Source organism: Nyctibius grandis, chromosome 6 (assembly GCF_013368605.1).
Source record: "Nyctibius grandis isolate bNycGra1 chromosome 6, bNycGra1.pri, whole genome shotgun sequence".
In the NCBI taxonomy this organism is placed as follows: domain Eukaryota; kingdom Metazoa; phylum Chordata; class Aves; order Nyctibiiformes; family Nyctibiidae; genus Nyctibius; species Nyctibius grandis.
In genome coordinates this window covers 73,193,447-73,208,062 of record NC_090663.1, presented here as the reverse complement: position 1 = coordinate 73,208,062, position 14,616 = coordinate 73,193,447, and the positions used below count along the sequence as shown (strand labels likewise).

General features: G+C 37.7%; 1 protein-coding gene across 9 annotated transcripts in view; it reads right to left on the bottom strand.

Annotated features, from left to right (window-relative positions):
- INPP4B (inositol polyphosphate-4-phosphatase type II B) overlaps window positions 1-14,616 on the bottom strand; it is a 332,333-nt gene that overhangs the window by 74,689 nt on the left and 243,028 nt on the right. For all 9 annotated transcript variants that reach the window (XM_068404348.1, XM_068404356.1, XM_068404352.1 and 6 more), the window contains 2 exons: window positions 12,087-12,195; window positions 3,253-3,430 (listed from right to left, as the gene is read on the bottom strand). In XM_068404348.1, coding sequence (XP_068260449.1) covers window positions 3,253-3,430; window positions 12,087-12,195 — 287 coding nt within the window. The remainder of the gene's footprint in view (window positions 1-3,252; window positions 3,431-12,086; window positions 12,196-14,616) is intronic.

The following is a 14,616-nucleotide window of genomic DNA, read 5'->3' as shown; positions in this document are numbered from 1 at the left end:
GAATACATAGTCTGTGGGGAATCTTCTTTAAAGAAGAGGCAAAGTGAGACTTGTGGAGTTGTCTTTTCTTGCATGGTAACAGCAGAGCTCCTCCTCAAGGCTGTTCTACACTTCTATATCAAGAAAGTCCAAACTACTTATCTGTCCTTAGAAATGACAACATCATGGTTTTGCTGAGGTTTTGTACCTCCCCTCGCCCTTAAAGTCTGCTTGAGATCATTTCAGATCTCTCCATCAGGCTTGGTAGACTCAAAAAAGCTTTAAATTTCAGAAAATCGTAAGTACTGGGCAACTTGAAGTAAGTAATGCCCACTATGACTGTAATGTATATTACGTAAATATCTGAAAAGTTTAACTAACTTAATTTAATATAAATATTTTATAGGGAAAATTCTTTTTAAAAAGCAAACTGGCATGGAAGTGAACCTCCATTTTTTCATATAGAGACTAAAATGCTTCTGTAATTAAATTCCATTCAAGGATTCCATTGGTTTAACAACAATCTACATTTTAACTACATTTTGTTACAGCTCAGTATAGTGATATTCTGCAAATTTAGCTATTTATAAAATTGTATTGAAATCACAAAACAAGTCTATACAAAGAAATGAAAACTTTGCAAATTCTTTTAGATACTTGACTAAAGAATATTTCTGCAAACAAAGACAGGCATAGCTGCAAAATGAATTTATCGAGCCTTCTGCAAGCTGCAAATGCTGATACACTTGTCGACAGCTAAAGGCTTCCTTAATCAATTAACAGAAACTGTTGATAAAAGGTTAGTCTCAGGAAAACACTACAGCAAAATGCAAATCATACATGAAGAAGTAAAACCATGCTTAATATGAGAAAATAACCTCAATTTAAGAAGCAGCAGTGAAATTATTTCATTTAAATTTCTACTTTCAATACATGCAGCCAGTCCTTCTGTTTCTAATAGAAATACTTAACTGTAATTCACATTATTGATAGCTCAGATATGCTCACTGCTACCTAATGTTTTTAGAAAGAATTATTCTGTATTTCAAGCTTAATATTAGCTTAAAATAAAAAGTGATATGCTTTTTAATAAACTTGAGGAATTTAATCGCCAGGCAAATCATTTTTACGAGTTCTTCAAACTGCTGTTTAATTTCTAAATTTCTATCAAGTTAAAATGTAAGAGAATGTTTCTTTTTTACATATAAAAAGTATACAAAAGGTGGGAGAGCAGAAGCACCTCATATGCCTCAAAAATACAGGTAGGCATCACGTAATTCTATTTAGAAGAGCATGCCAACGTATCTTAAATATAACCAGGGACACACTGTTAGCCTTGGTTCTCCCATACCGTACCAGATTATATAGATAGGTTATTTTAGGATATCGAGATGATGCTTTGCATTAACCATGAGGGATCTAACTGCAGCACTGTGTGGCTTCACTCAGTCTGGGTTTTTGAAACTTAGTATCACCTTTCTCTGAAGTAGTTTCTTGGTCTTTCCTCTCCTCCCCAACTCTCTTCCCTTCTTTACAAGCAGCTGTCTCTCCACACCAGCTTTCTCAGAAATGGTCCCACCCTCTTTTTCAATTATTGTCTTCTCCTCAGAGTAAATTTGGGAATAGACAGGGAAGCAGGTATTCAAACGTTCATGCAGCAGTTCAGACAACTGGATTCATCTCTTCCAAGCAAAAGGTGGAGGCTAGAAACTATGGGCTGTCAGGTGGACTATGTCAGGTGAGACTCCTGCTTCCAGTTCTGGGAACCTGTGCTCATATACTGACCACCAATTTAATCCTCGCCCTGAGAAGTTGAACATATGAACACATACAACTAAATCACCAGCTATAAATTTAAAATATCTGACACTTTTTCAAACTGAATGGATTGCCTTTTTTGGCCCTTTTCTGTAGTCAAGACTCTCCAATAGGCCACAGTTCAAACAGTGGGTTGGTACCACAGCTGCCTGCAGCCGCTCTGAAATTGTCCTCCCCTCCTGCCCAGACAGGCAAAGGTGGGAAGGGCAAAGCAAATGGCTATAGCTAACATACAAATTCCTTAGCAACCAGGTCTTCAGTCTTCAGAACAAACACTACTTTGTTCGATTTGCTTTACTTGTGCATGCATATTTCTTTGAACTAACCACTAACAGAGCAGCTCCACTTTTTCTATGCGCAGCTAAAAATGGCCTCCTTCAGTATTACACGGAAAGGTTTGCAAAAACCCCCCCAACTCCTCCCTTTCATTTCCAGGCTGAATTCTACTTGCCTATATATCCCTAACATTCACAGCGATTCCAATGTTCTCAGAGTTACTGTGGATTTACGTATCTGTATCCGAGAGCGTTTATCTCCCCCGTGGCTCCAATGCAATGCCTTCACAGTATGTGGCTGAGCTCAATATTCAGATTTTAAAGTCTCCCATTGAACGATGTACTGCTGGGATAATAGTGCTTAACAGACCACAGGGGTTGCCACTTCCCAATAGCTGAAGATATATTGAAATGGTTATTGATAGTGTTATGAAGCCATATTGAGATCACATTACAGAAGGTATGGCCCATGAAGCGATGGGAAACTTTTTTCAACCCTTCTGGTCATAGCTATAGTGCTTAATATTTTTATAGGATAACATATGCTTAAAAGTACTTCAGACTTCAGCTAATCTCCAGTATCACTCTGTGAGACAGGTGGAAAATATTATCTTCCTTAATTTAGAGCTAAAGAAACTAAGATGAGGAAGAGCCTGCAGCTACAGAGGAATATAACAGGAGAAAGAGGATTAAAATTTGAGACCTCCTGGTGCCAACTTCCTAGCATCTCCTTCCAGACTGCATCACCATTTCTGATCATGCTATTATTCTAAATCTTACGCACAAACCTGGCTTGAACTACCTCCCACAAGCAGTAGTTTGAAGTATCACAGAAAAAGAAATAAAATAACCGTTTATCATCCCACAAAATTATTTACAATAATCTATTTTTGATAAACCCCAGTATGTGGCCACTAGAGGATAACAAAAGCACATTAAATTAAATTAATTATACTTTCAAATAAAGACAGCCTTCATAGATTTCATTAATTTTCTACATGGAAAGCCTACAGAAATGCTAAATAATATTATTTCCCTGATAGCAACATTTTGAAGCTTATTTTAGCCAAACTTATTTAACATTTCCTGATGCTACGAAAGTCAATTTATGCAGAAAAAAACCCAGCAGTGAGAGACTTGGTTATTCCATTTTCCATTGCTGTGAAGATTTGAATCTTACTTTTTCTGAAAGCATCTTTAAAGAATTCTTCAAGCTGTCTGGAGAATGCTGGCTTGCAGAATTAAGCAGCAGGTCTGCATGGCTTGATATGAGAGGTTGTAGATGATTGATGTTGCTAAGAACTTCTTTTGCCTTGGCTGTATTTTCAGGTGAATAGTAAATACACTGGTATCCAGTACTGTAATAACAGAGAGAGTCACATAATGTCAAAATCATTTCTGCTATTAATAACAATGCTTAATGTGCTAAAAATGTTACCACTAGTTATTTTAAAAAATAACAGATACCTGAACTTCACTGATATCATTGAAATGCTCCTTCCTTTAAGGGTAAAACCAAATCCTTGCTTGAACAGTAGAGGACAATGGACTGTCCACCACTAAATGCTCCAAGGAGTACTGTTCAACCTAATCATCCCTTTGAGTGATCTTAACATAAGAAAACCAGGTTTTTATTTATTTATTTTTAAAAATGTAATTCTGGAGAAACAAAAGGTTTGACCAAGTCAGGTAATAATCACAAAGAGCATAAGGCTCCTTATTTTTCCAGCCAAACCCCCCACCACATTATTAGCTACCTTACTAAGTCTTTCAAATGAGTCATTAATGTTTAATTGAACAGTGGCCCACACTATGTTTCGATTAGCATCAGTGATGTCCAGGAAGTGGTGATAACCAAAGTTATTTCTAATAAAAACTATGTGTCTAATTTGCAAGAAAAGACACAGAAATGGGGTGTGGGAGTTAATTACTACAAAGACACACAAATACATACTGCAAACTTCCAACTTTCCTTTTAACTGTTCACAAACTACTGCAATTCTTCCCTTTATAAAGCCCTGCTTCAGTCTTACAGAGATACTAACCAAAATCTTTTGAAGTTTCAAATTAACCTGTAATGTTAACATAGGAAAAAACATAACCAAGCAACTCCTGGAGCATTATCAATGTACACACTACCCTCCAATTGCTTCTCTATGTATCTCCCTTCTTTCCTCTTGTGTCTTTTCATCATACATCCTTCAGTCTCTTCTACCCTTTCCCCACTGATTTAATTTCTTTCTTAATTTCACATATCAAGACCTGAATTTTGACACTCATGCAATCCTTTGAACTTCACACATTGCTTTTCATTTCAGTCTTTTTCCAGATCTCTTCACTCTCCCATTTCCCCTTTGTGTCTTCTAGTGTCCCTTCCAGTTCCTCCTCATTAGTTTTCTACAAATTAGAAATTAAATTTAATTCAATAAAGGACACACGCACATTCAGAAGTCCAAATGAAGTCACTCCCATGAAACTTAAAAGGCTTAAGTCTTTTGGTAAATAAGGATAGATTCAAGCAGTGTTAAAATGAAGCCTCTTGCTTAAGATATTTTGCTGAGTTACAGTCCCAAATTCCACAATACCGCATCCTATTTTTCTGTCTTTCACCAATGTCTCCATTATTAGGTACAATTCTTTGTAGAGGCAGTCAGGATGAACGGCAGTGAAGCTTCGCCATGACCAGTCGTGCTACCAGCCACACCAAAATTACTATGCATCTCCAACTCGCAGTCCACTACATGAGTTGCTGGACTGCTGAGTGCAGAGGTCAGAATTCTGAATATTTCAACAAAATGAAACATATAAACCATCTCTCCCAATGAACTGGGCAAAAAATCCCTGCCCGTCTAAGAAATGAGGAAACGGCCACAGCTCTGCCTTCAACACTGGCAGTGAAATGAACTTCCAAAGGTAGATTTATCTCTACATTCACTGCAACTCTTAAGCTGTCAGTAGACAGGGCAGGGACAAAGAGTAATAGCCTATGTTAATTGTAGTGAAGACATAGTCTTAAAAGTCTTGATACTTCACAGCGCTGAATAATCTTCTCTAATTTCCCTTCAGGTTTCTCCCTCTTTATCAAACACCCTTTTGTCAGGCTGAATCTGGCTAACGCTGTTATCAAGCTCACCAAGCACATACTCCTTTCTGGGATTCCCCTCAGCCTTTAACTCCCAGATCATTTTCACTGATCTCCCACAGCTCTAAGCTTCACTGAATATTGCAGGAGAAAAGCTACAGACAACGCTATAAGAAAAGAAAGAGGGAAGAGAGATACTAAACCTGTGGGTAGTTCTCATTCTAATAAAGTTAATCACAGCTTTTAAATAAAGGAAATAGTGAAGAGAGAATGACTCTTTCTTCAGAATGAAGTATTCCATCAGACTTCATTATTTGCCTCATTTAAGATTTCCTGAACCCCAGGAAGCATGAGATGACTCCAAATATTCAGTTTCTTTCAGAATTTGAGGGCAACTTCTCACATTCCCCAAGAAAGTGTGTAACTATTTTTCAGAAACAACACGCTTGGGAGTAGCTGAGGTTTCTAATTGTTGTGTCTCAACACTGTTGCATCTAAGACTAGCCCGAGGTTTTCTGCGGCTTTACCGTTCATGAAAAGACATTACTACTTCCAATTCACTGAAATTAGTTTCCTTATAAATAACTTTTTTGTAGCACTTGCTGCCGCAAACAGCTATGGTATATAAGTAGTATTACTTAAAAGAAGCAGCTCCCAATAGAACATATAGAGAATATTTTTCACAGGTGTCCTAATACAGAAACTAGAAGGAGGGAATTACACACGTGAAGGAACTTTTGCATTAGGGCAAAGGCCACATGGGTAGGGCCAGTGCGGGAAATCAGCAGCACTATGAAAACCTACCTTTGATATGTAAAATATATTATTACTCATGTACCTTTCAAAAAAGTCTATAATAATGTCTTCTGGGTTAAGTTTCAAAGCTTTCACTAAGCATACAAAATCACATTTAATCACTTCCATATATTGGCACCATCATTAACTATGTACACATGACTGTCAGTGGTCATTTCAGTTTTAAAATTGCTTTAATGACACTGTCATGTGATTTGAATAAAGATTATATTGACTACATCTGCAATTTTAACTCTGAATTAACAAAGTTTCTGCCTGAGAATAAATACTGCAATATGCTAAATGTCTAATTTTTAATGACACTCCGAGTAACTCCACTCCTGCTGTTAACTGAGTAATTTGTGTGACTGAGTTAAATTGTCACCATCTGGGACTAGGTTAAATTCTTTCAACAATGAACATTTGACCTCTAGTTTTTCACTGTCAAAACCGCAGACATTAACATCAAGAATACAGTTAAAGCATACCCAGCAAGAACATCTACCTCCATATAATCTCAAGCTTATGTACATTACTGAAGATACCAACTCAGTAGCTTATTTATGCATCACATGTATTGTGTCTAAAGTGGGAAGTTACGATCAAAAATAAATTGATTACATAAAAAAAAACCGGACAATTCACTGCCTCAAGAAATAAAACTAAACCATATGATCAGTGCTGAGGTTTTGAAAATAGGCTTGAGATCAGAAGTTTGAATTAATTTTTTTATTTCCTTAAGATTCCCTTGCAAACTTAGAAATTCTAACTTTGAATATTGAAGAAAATGAAATTATGTTATTAGTTCTGTCTAATCTATCTTTACTTATGAATTCCAAACTTCCACAAATCCTCACCTTGAAGCAATGGCTAAGGCTGTATGCAGAGAGCTTCTCTTGATGCTCTTCAATCACCTCTTCATTCCTAACTGACCCTTGGAATAACTCTACATCAATGCCTTCAACTGGTAATGGGACATGAATCTCAGTGAAAAAGAAAGGTCAAGATGCCCTTCATCGGCCCTCTAGAGACTTAAGTAGGACAGATGCCAGAGTGGCATAGGTAAATCTCATAGTGGACCTTCCTAGGAAGGCTCACTCCAGGAAGGCTGAATGCCTAACAAAAGCCTTCCACAGTTCTTCAAATTAATTTTAGAGTATCTTTACATTGGTGGAAATAGCCTTTAACATAGGGGAGAATCTTAGGCAGGGTAACTGAGCATGGTTCTTATCAGAAGAAAAAAGGTATTGTGCCTCACTACCAGGCTGAGGCTAAACGCTGCCTTTCAGTGGAGCCTCTTCCTAGCAGCCTGCTGAAGCGCGCATTACAAAAAACCATGGCAAAGTCATGGATCCACTCTCCTCCTGCCGCTCCTAGAGTCCATGTATATGGAACAGTTTCTTGCTCTCCAAAACATATGGTCTTTTCTAACCTTTGCATGCAAAGCTCCCTGAACTCTCTCTTCCCTTCTTTTTCCAGCCCCAGACCCCTTTCTTTTATGCCTGCTTAAGGAAATGCTTCAGGTAATTCTGTCCAGAGATCCTAGTAGCTGGCAAGTACTGCAATGAGATTTTATACCTCAAAGAATAGCACAAATGTTGGCAGTTTCTCAGCAAAACTTCCAGCAACCTTAATATATTGATTCTATGGTCAGTGGAAAAAACGTTCATCTCCAAGTCTAATCTCTCTCTCTCACACACATATGCAAAAAGGGGAAAGTGAGCAAAGAATAACGTCTCTGTGAAAAGCACTATGCATGACAGGCTGTGGTTTCCCTTTGAGAATAAAGGTTACCATTAGATCAGACATAAATAGTTATTATTTCAACGTCTCTGGGATTTTCTGTGAAACAGTACCATTTCAGGTTCCTCCGAGAATGGAAATGGGTTGAAGGTTATGAAACTCAGGTAATAGGAACCCTGAAGATCTCAGTGCTAATATAATCTCTGGTAACGCGTATGTTAGCGACCTTGACCAAAAATCTAGGGCTTGTCACAGTAAAAAGGGTCCTTTTAGACAGTTCAAACTCAAATTACATTATTATGGGTGCAGGATCATTTCTAAAGAACTTGCTAGAAATGGTGTATGAAACCATAGTGAGTCACAGCACTTAAGGCAGCTTGTGATACACCTCTGTTTTTCTTGATGATTAGTATTGGGGCATTAAAAATCTTGTAATCATAAGTCTATGTATTTTGGCTAACGCACAGAACATCAAATTAGATTTTAAATAAGAAAAAAAAAAGTTGGTGTACCTTGAAAGTGATTTATGAACTTTTCAAGCAGTGAGGCGTTATACGGGTATAACTTACAGAACGCCCGCCTTAAACGTTCCTGCACAACTGAGCTCTAAAAATAATAATTTGCTGTGCCATCTAGAGTGATGAGAAGACAAGCTCTCCCATTTGCTGGAAGGAGAAGTAATCTATACTAGCAGGCCAACAGAAGATTGAATCTGAACAACTGACTTACTTTCTCTTTCAGCTAGAAATAAGGAAGGAAAAAATAAAAAGAACAAACCAATATAGCATTATGAAAAAAAAATCTAAAATAAAGGTATATCATACACAGATAATTAATACTCTGCAATGATTTAGCATACCCTAATCACCACACTTCAGTTATTTGAATTTAAATGCTATCTTGCCTAAATAAGATTAAAAAAAAAGCATCCACTGTTCTTGCTGGTCTTATGAAGTTCACTACTAGTACTAAAGGGACAGACAGACTAGAGCCATGCCTTATACACATGCCTGATGTTTGTAGTGGTAAAGCCTTTTATCTATTTCTTTCTTGCAGCTAAAGAACAGTACAGACTGCGAATGGGTTATAAAGCAATGGACCTGGCTTCAGATCACATACCACTAAGTCTTGTTTTTCACCTGAAAGAAAACACCTTTCTCCCTCTCATTTGAGATCATATTTTCAGAAATTTACCTTTTTTTCTTTTAATATGATTTGCTTGGTGGTAACAAATGAGAGAAGAATTGCAAAAATACTGCATTTTTTATAAAACTTATTATACAACATCTTCCCATCTTCTGTCTGCACAAAAATGTATATTCTATGCAATAGAAAACACACCAGACCTATGTTCACATACACATTTTCCACATTCTTCTGTTTGATAAACTTTCATGAAACGTATGTTTCACTCTTCTTTTCGTTTGGCAGCTGCAAATGCAATTACACTCTTGCAAAGTGGGATATAACCTTGCTACCAGTTAACAGTTCCTCTTATCTGTTAATTCCACAAGTATAATTTTGAGGAAGGAATATTTTGTGCTATGCTGACACTGTTGAATATTTCAATAACTGTTCTATATTTCAATAAACTGTTCTAATAATCAGCCTGAAGGTCAAAGGCATGCAAGGCGTTCTGTCATGTGCACTAACAATGTCTTGAAAACTACTGGGACTGGCTTGAGAAATAATCTCTTCCCACATCTCTCCCTAGGTCTTCAGCTCAGCCTAGAGGAAACAGCTGCTAAATCTGCAGGTTTTCTCTTCATTTTATATTCTGACTGATATCTCAAGGTGTCACTTTTTCCTTCAACCAAATCTTCAGAAAAGCTGCTCCCATTGTAAAACAGAAAATTTAAATTGTAAAAGCTGCCCCTGGAAACGCTATGTGTCCTCAAAGCTTCCTCATGCAGTTAAACAAACAGACGCATACAAAATAAAGTTGTCATTGCCACAGTGAAAGAAATTTCTCTGTGGTAAGAATGAGAATGGTCCTTTCATGTATCTATTTTAAGCAGAACTGCTCTTTAATATTCAAATAAGTGAAATAATATTCAAAGCTTGCTTTCTCCTGTCTTTCGACTCACACAAGTTCTTCTAGTTGAAGAAAAAAAAAAATGTGGAGTTTTCTCTGAGCTGCCCCCAAAGATAGAAGGGAAGATGAATTTTGGAGGTTTCCTTCTTTCTACTTCATGGGAATTCATACACTAAGCGACCATTTCTTCAGGTCTGGTAAGGGCTTTGCCAAAAATGGCAGTCCCCTGTTTTCAGTGCACAAACTTAAGTTTGTTAGCCTGACTCAGGCTCTTTTTTTTAGGAAGAGTCTGACAGGATAGTAACATAGTTACCCTAGTTGTATCATCCTAAAGACAGACTTTTGCTCTTCCAGGGGAACAAAGAAGCACAAGGAAAACTGTGCTGTCAGAGTAAAGGTCCAGTATCCTGTCCTTCAAAGTCACCAACATACAGGTGCTTCTCAGGGATGCAGAAAAGTCTAAGCAGCAGAGCAAATATAAGGTGATGTGTAAGCACTTTGAAATAGGTATGAAATGCGTTGATAAAACCTGAAGAAAGCTCTACCTAGCACTCCCGAACACAATCCTCTATCAACTTAGAAGTCTACGTGGTTGAGTCAGTGAAAGAAGAGGGAATGAAAATGAGAAGAGGCTGTGCTGCACTGAGTACCCTTTGCCATCCCAGCCTTCTGACATGTAACATTGCACAGGACCCGAAGAAAGAAGTCTAGCCTGTCACCTTCTCCTCTCCCCTGTTAGGTCCAACTAAGAAACAAGGGTATTGTCTATTCATTCCTATGAGATACTGCAATACGTGTTCTCCCAGGAAGAACTCAAGGCAGACCAGGTCTCTTCCCTATAAGGCATTTTCCCTTTTTTTCTCCAATGAACAGAAATCACAGATAATAATTGCAAGTTTGCCTCAAAGCCATCCTCCGCTTTGAGAAATCACTCTGCCAATGTGGATATGCTGCAGGACCGTGCAAGTGAGAAATGGTTCATTTTCTGAAAGCTGAGCACTGTGATGGCTGGAACTGCAAAGTTCTTTATATCACTTATGACTTTAATTTCTTCTTATGAAATATAATAAAAACCCCACTAATACTATTGCAACTATATTAATCAGTTAGTTAAGTAGCATATACTTTAAGAAACGTCTTTAGACGTTTTCTTCATCAGGAAGCATGTACTTCATAGGCCTCTATATCAGGCGGATAAGGCTGCCTCTACCAGTCTCCTGACAACAGAATAGGTACTGTTAACACAAAGTCCATTCATGGGTCTTATGTGATCAAAGATATTCCTGTTTCATTGGCAAGTTTTGTCACCAGAGGTGGCCAGGGAAATTAAAGACTTAGAAGATTTAATAGGGTTTTTATGTCATGCAGCGCAAACAGAAAAAATAATATTACAGTTTCCAAAGCAAATATATCTGCTGGGTTTTGTTTGGTTTTAGCATTAATGCCAACTTCTAGTCCACCTAGAAGTCAACAGCAGATTTTTATAATTTCTTCTTTTATTCTTCACGATACTGTACCTATGAAACTTTCTGAGCACTGAATATAATGGAATTCATTTTCTATGGATTTAGATTAGCACACACACAGCACTGCCTGCATTCCCTTTCGAATGCTGTGCCACTGATCGCATGGGGTTGGCACAGTTAGTCCAAGTGTTGCGCTGTCACAAATACAGGTGCTGCCAGCGACAGCTGTGGCTGCTCAAAACTTAACAGCCATAGCAACATACACAAATACGTCCAATTCTTAGTTAGCAAAATGTGCAGCTAACACTTCTGTACATGTTCAGTGGTTAACAAAGCATTTGAGTACAGTAATAAACTGAGACCCCAGTTAAAGCCTTTATCTTTGCTTAGGCTCATTTTGGCTTTCTGAAAAATAAGAAAAAATATTTTCTTATTTACTTCACAGGCGTGCTAAAAAGGTTTTTTATTTTCATGTGCCCAGGGCTGTCAGAAATGAAGATGCTACCTTAAGCTACTGTTTCTTTATTGAAAAATTGTCTATAGCTACTTTCCACTTAGCACAAGAATTACCAAAGAGATATCTCATTCTGAACAGCATGTTTTCAAGCACTGATATTCCTCAAGCTTCCTGAAATACGGGAAGAAAATTTCATAATTTTGAGTTCATGTTCGAAATAAGTCTTGACACTAAAAGTAAACTGCGCTTCAATTTTGCAGTCCAGCAAAGCAAAGAAGATAAAGGAAATATTTTATGAATGCATTCTTGGTCCAGTCCTACTAGATTGTAATCTTCCACGCATTCAGCAGGGTAAACTGTTTTGTTACTCATTGAGCTCATCATATTTTAATGCGACTTTAATGATATTTTCCTAGCTACTTACAAAAATACTTACTTTCGCCTTTCTGCCTCAAATTTATTCAGCAGTTTTCGGAGACCACCATTCTTAAATCCTTGGAAATGGGCTGCCGGGGCTCCCACGGTGATGACATCATACAGAGCATCTGGAATGGGAACAGACAAGCACAGAGATTTGTATGTGCCTATACGCAAGGTATGGCAACACTACGGTATCTACTCTACAAGACATGAGGACAAGTCTGTATTATTTCCAAGGAATAGCCAAGAATCTGTGTTTCAAAGAGGCCCAAGAGCTAATCAATCTTTCCATACAGCCACCTGCACACCTTAGAAAGTTTACCTGATTTATTGCTACATCTAAATTACATGCTATAGTGTGTAACAATATTCTATCTCTGCAGTTTACAGAGCTGCCAAGTAACTTGGCCCTCTGTGTATTTCACTTTATTACCCCTTCCATTATTTAACTTGTAGTCATGTTGAGATGCAGAGATTCATGCATTTTAGAGTCAAAAGAGACCATTATGATGGAATAGTCTCACTGCCTGAATAATACAGGCTACAGAATTACAGCTAATGATTCCTGCATCAAGCTTACATCTTCTGGTTGACTGAAGCCATTAAAAAAAAAAAAAAAGAAAAAAAAAAGACATCTAATCTTGATTTCAAGGCAAGTGACAATGAATTCATTGCATTCCCAGAGAAGCTGCTCCAATGATTGATCAATCTGACTGTAAAATTCTCCATTTCTTTTCTAGTTTGAATTTGTTTAGCTTCTACTTTCAGATATAATTACCTGTTTAATGTAAAATTGCAGAGCTCTGTTCTATGACATATACTTACTTTTTACATGTGCTTATGAACACAGAGCAAGTCAGTCATTTTCGCTTGAAAAGCTACCAGAATGGGAAATAAACTGTACTATTGAAATTTTTGCTGACACAACAAACCACCGTTACTCTCTGCGTGTACTTGGTATCTTCTGACATACGTGACGAACTTATTCTATGGATATATGTTTACAGAACTGGAGATTAAACACCTTTTTAAAAACAGCCTCTCATTTTGTGCCTATGATTGATTGTCAGTGCAGAGATGAAGACTTCCTTACATCCCAAACCACAATAATTATTCCTTTAAAGTTTAAATTTACATTTGCACTATGCAGTACCTGTTTTGTGGCCAAGCTCACTGGAGGTATAAAAATAAAGGTCAGAATGCCTCATTCTTAAAATGTATTTCTAAAGGAAACATTAGAGGAATTTTTTTTTTGTGAACTATTTTATTCATCAAGGCAGCTTTCCATGTAAATTAAAATCTAATCCTCTCCTAAAGTAGAACTTTTCTTGCATTCTGATGATAAATATCCCTAGAAGCAAGAACACTGTACAAATGATTCACAGTTAATGAACTATGTTTTACTTCCAGAGCTGAATCTCAAAACATATTCACGCAAATTGATTTGAACTCTAATGAATTGGTGACTCTTCAATTTCCACTTAAAAGGAGAAGTGACATCATTTCATTAGCCTCAGGTGAGCTTCAGGATTCTTAAATAGCCTTGTTCTTTCAGGTCTTCATAGAGATTTATCCATAATACATAATCTTGGGCTATTAGAGCTCCATCAGTACCTGACAATAAGTAGTTCTATTGCTTAAAACCATGGTGGCTTGAAACCAAAATAAGAGATGAACCCACCAGTTTAACTAGGCAATGGCTTCTGAATATGTTTACAGATGACTCATGGAAATACATTTAAAAGACTAAAGCCTGGTGCTTTTTCCAACTCTGGTTTAAAAATAAATAGTGACCCTGCTTATAGCTGCTTTGGGGGGATTTACCCAAAAGGAAGCTCTCATTCAGCCTGTGGCCTCCGCTTAGCATGGTCAAGGAGAAGCTGTTTGAGACACAAGCACACCCAGAACAGCTGAGGGCCTACCCCATTGCAAATTGGGGAGAGTGAGGATGGCAAAGAAGAAGAAAATGTCTATGTCCCTGGTGATGGGCACGAGCAGTCTCACTCCCACTTTCCAGAGCACAGTACACCGGAAAGTGCTGCAATGCCTTGTGATGTGCTCCATTTACACATCAATGCAGCTCCTTGTGAAGGACATGCAGCGTCAGCATGACTGCGCCGGTACAGGAATGTTCCAGTAACTCAGAACGATCATCCGCTTCAAGAACAGACCTCTGCTGACAACTCTACAGCAGAGACAAAGCTTAAAATGCAGCAGAGTCTCACAGCAGCTGTATCATATTGTCAGCGTGCTCCCCCCCAAACTATTAAAAACACCTTCAAACCTTCCTTAAATAATTACTTCAGAATTTGAAGGAAAACAATGCAAAAGATTAGAGTGCAAGGAAACTGAGCTTTAAATCATCACTGCATACTAATTATTCTGACTCAAGGATACACTCACCTCCTACTTACACAAGTGAAACACCAACACGTTACACACTCACCGAAAAACAACTCCTTCACCGTGCAGAAATGTAAACCACCTGCTCATCACTCCTTCCCAAATAAAACACAGAGCTTTTGCAACATGGTGACAACCACAGT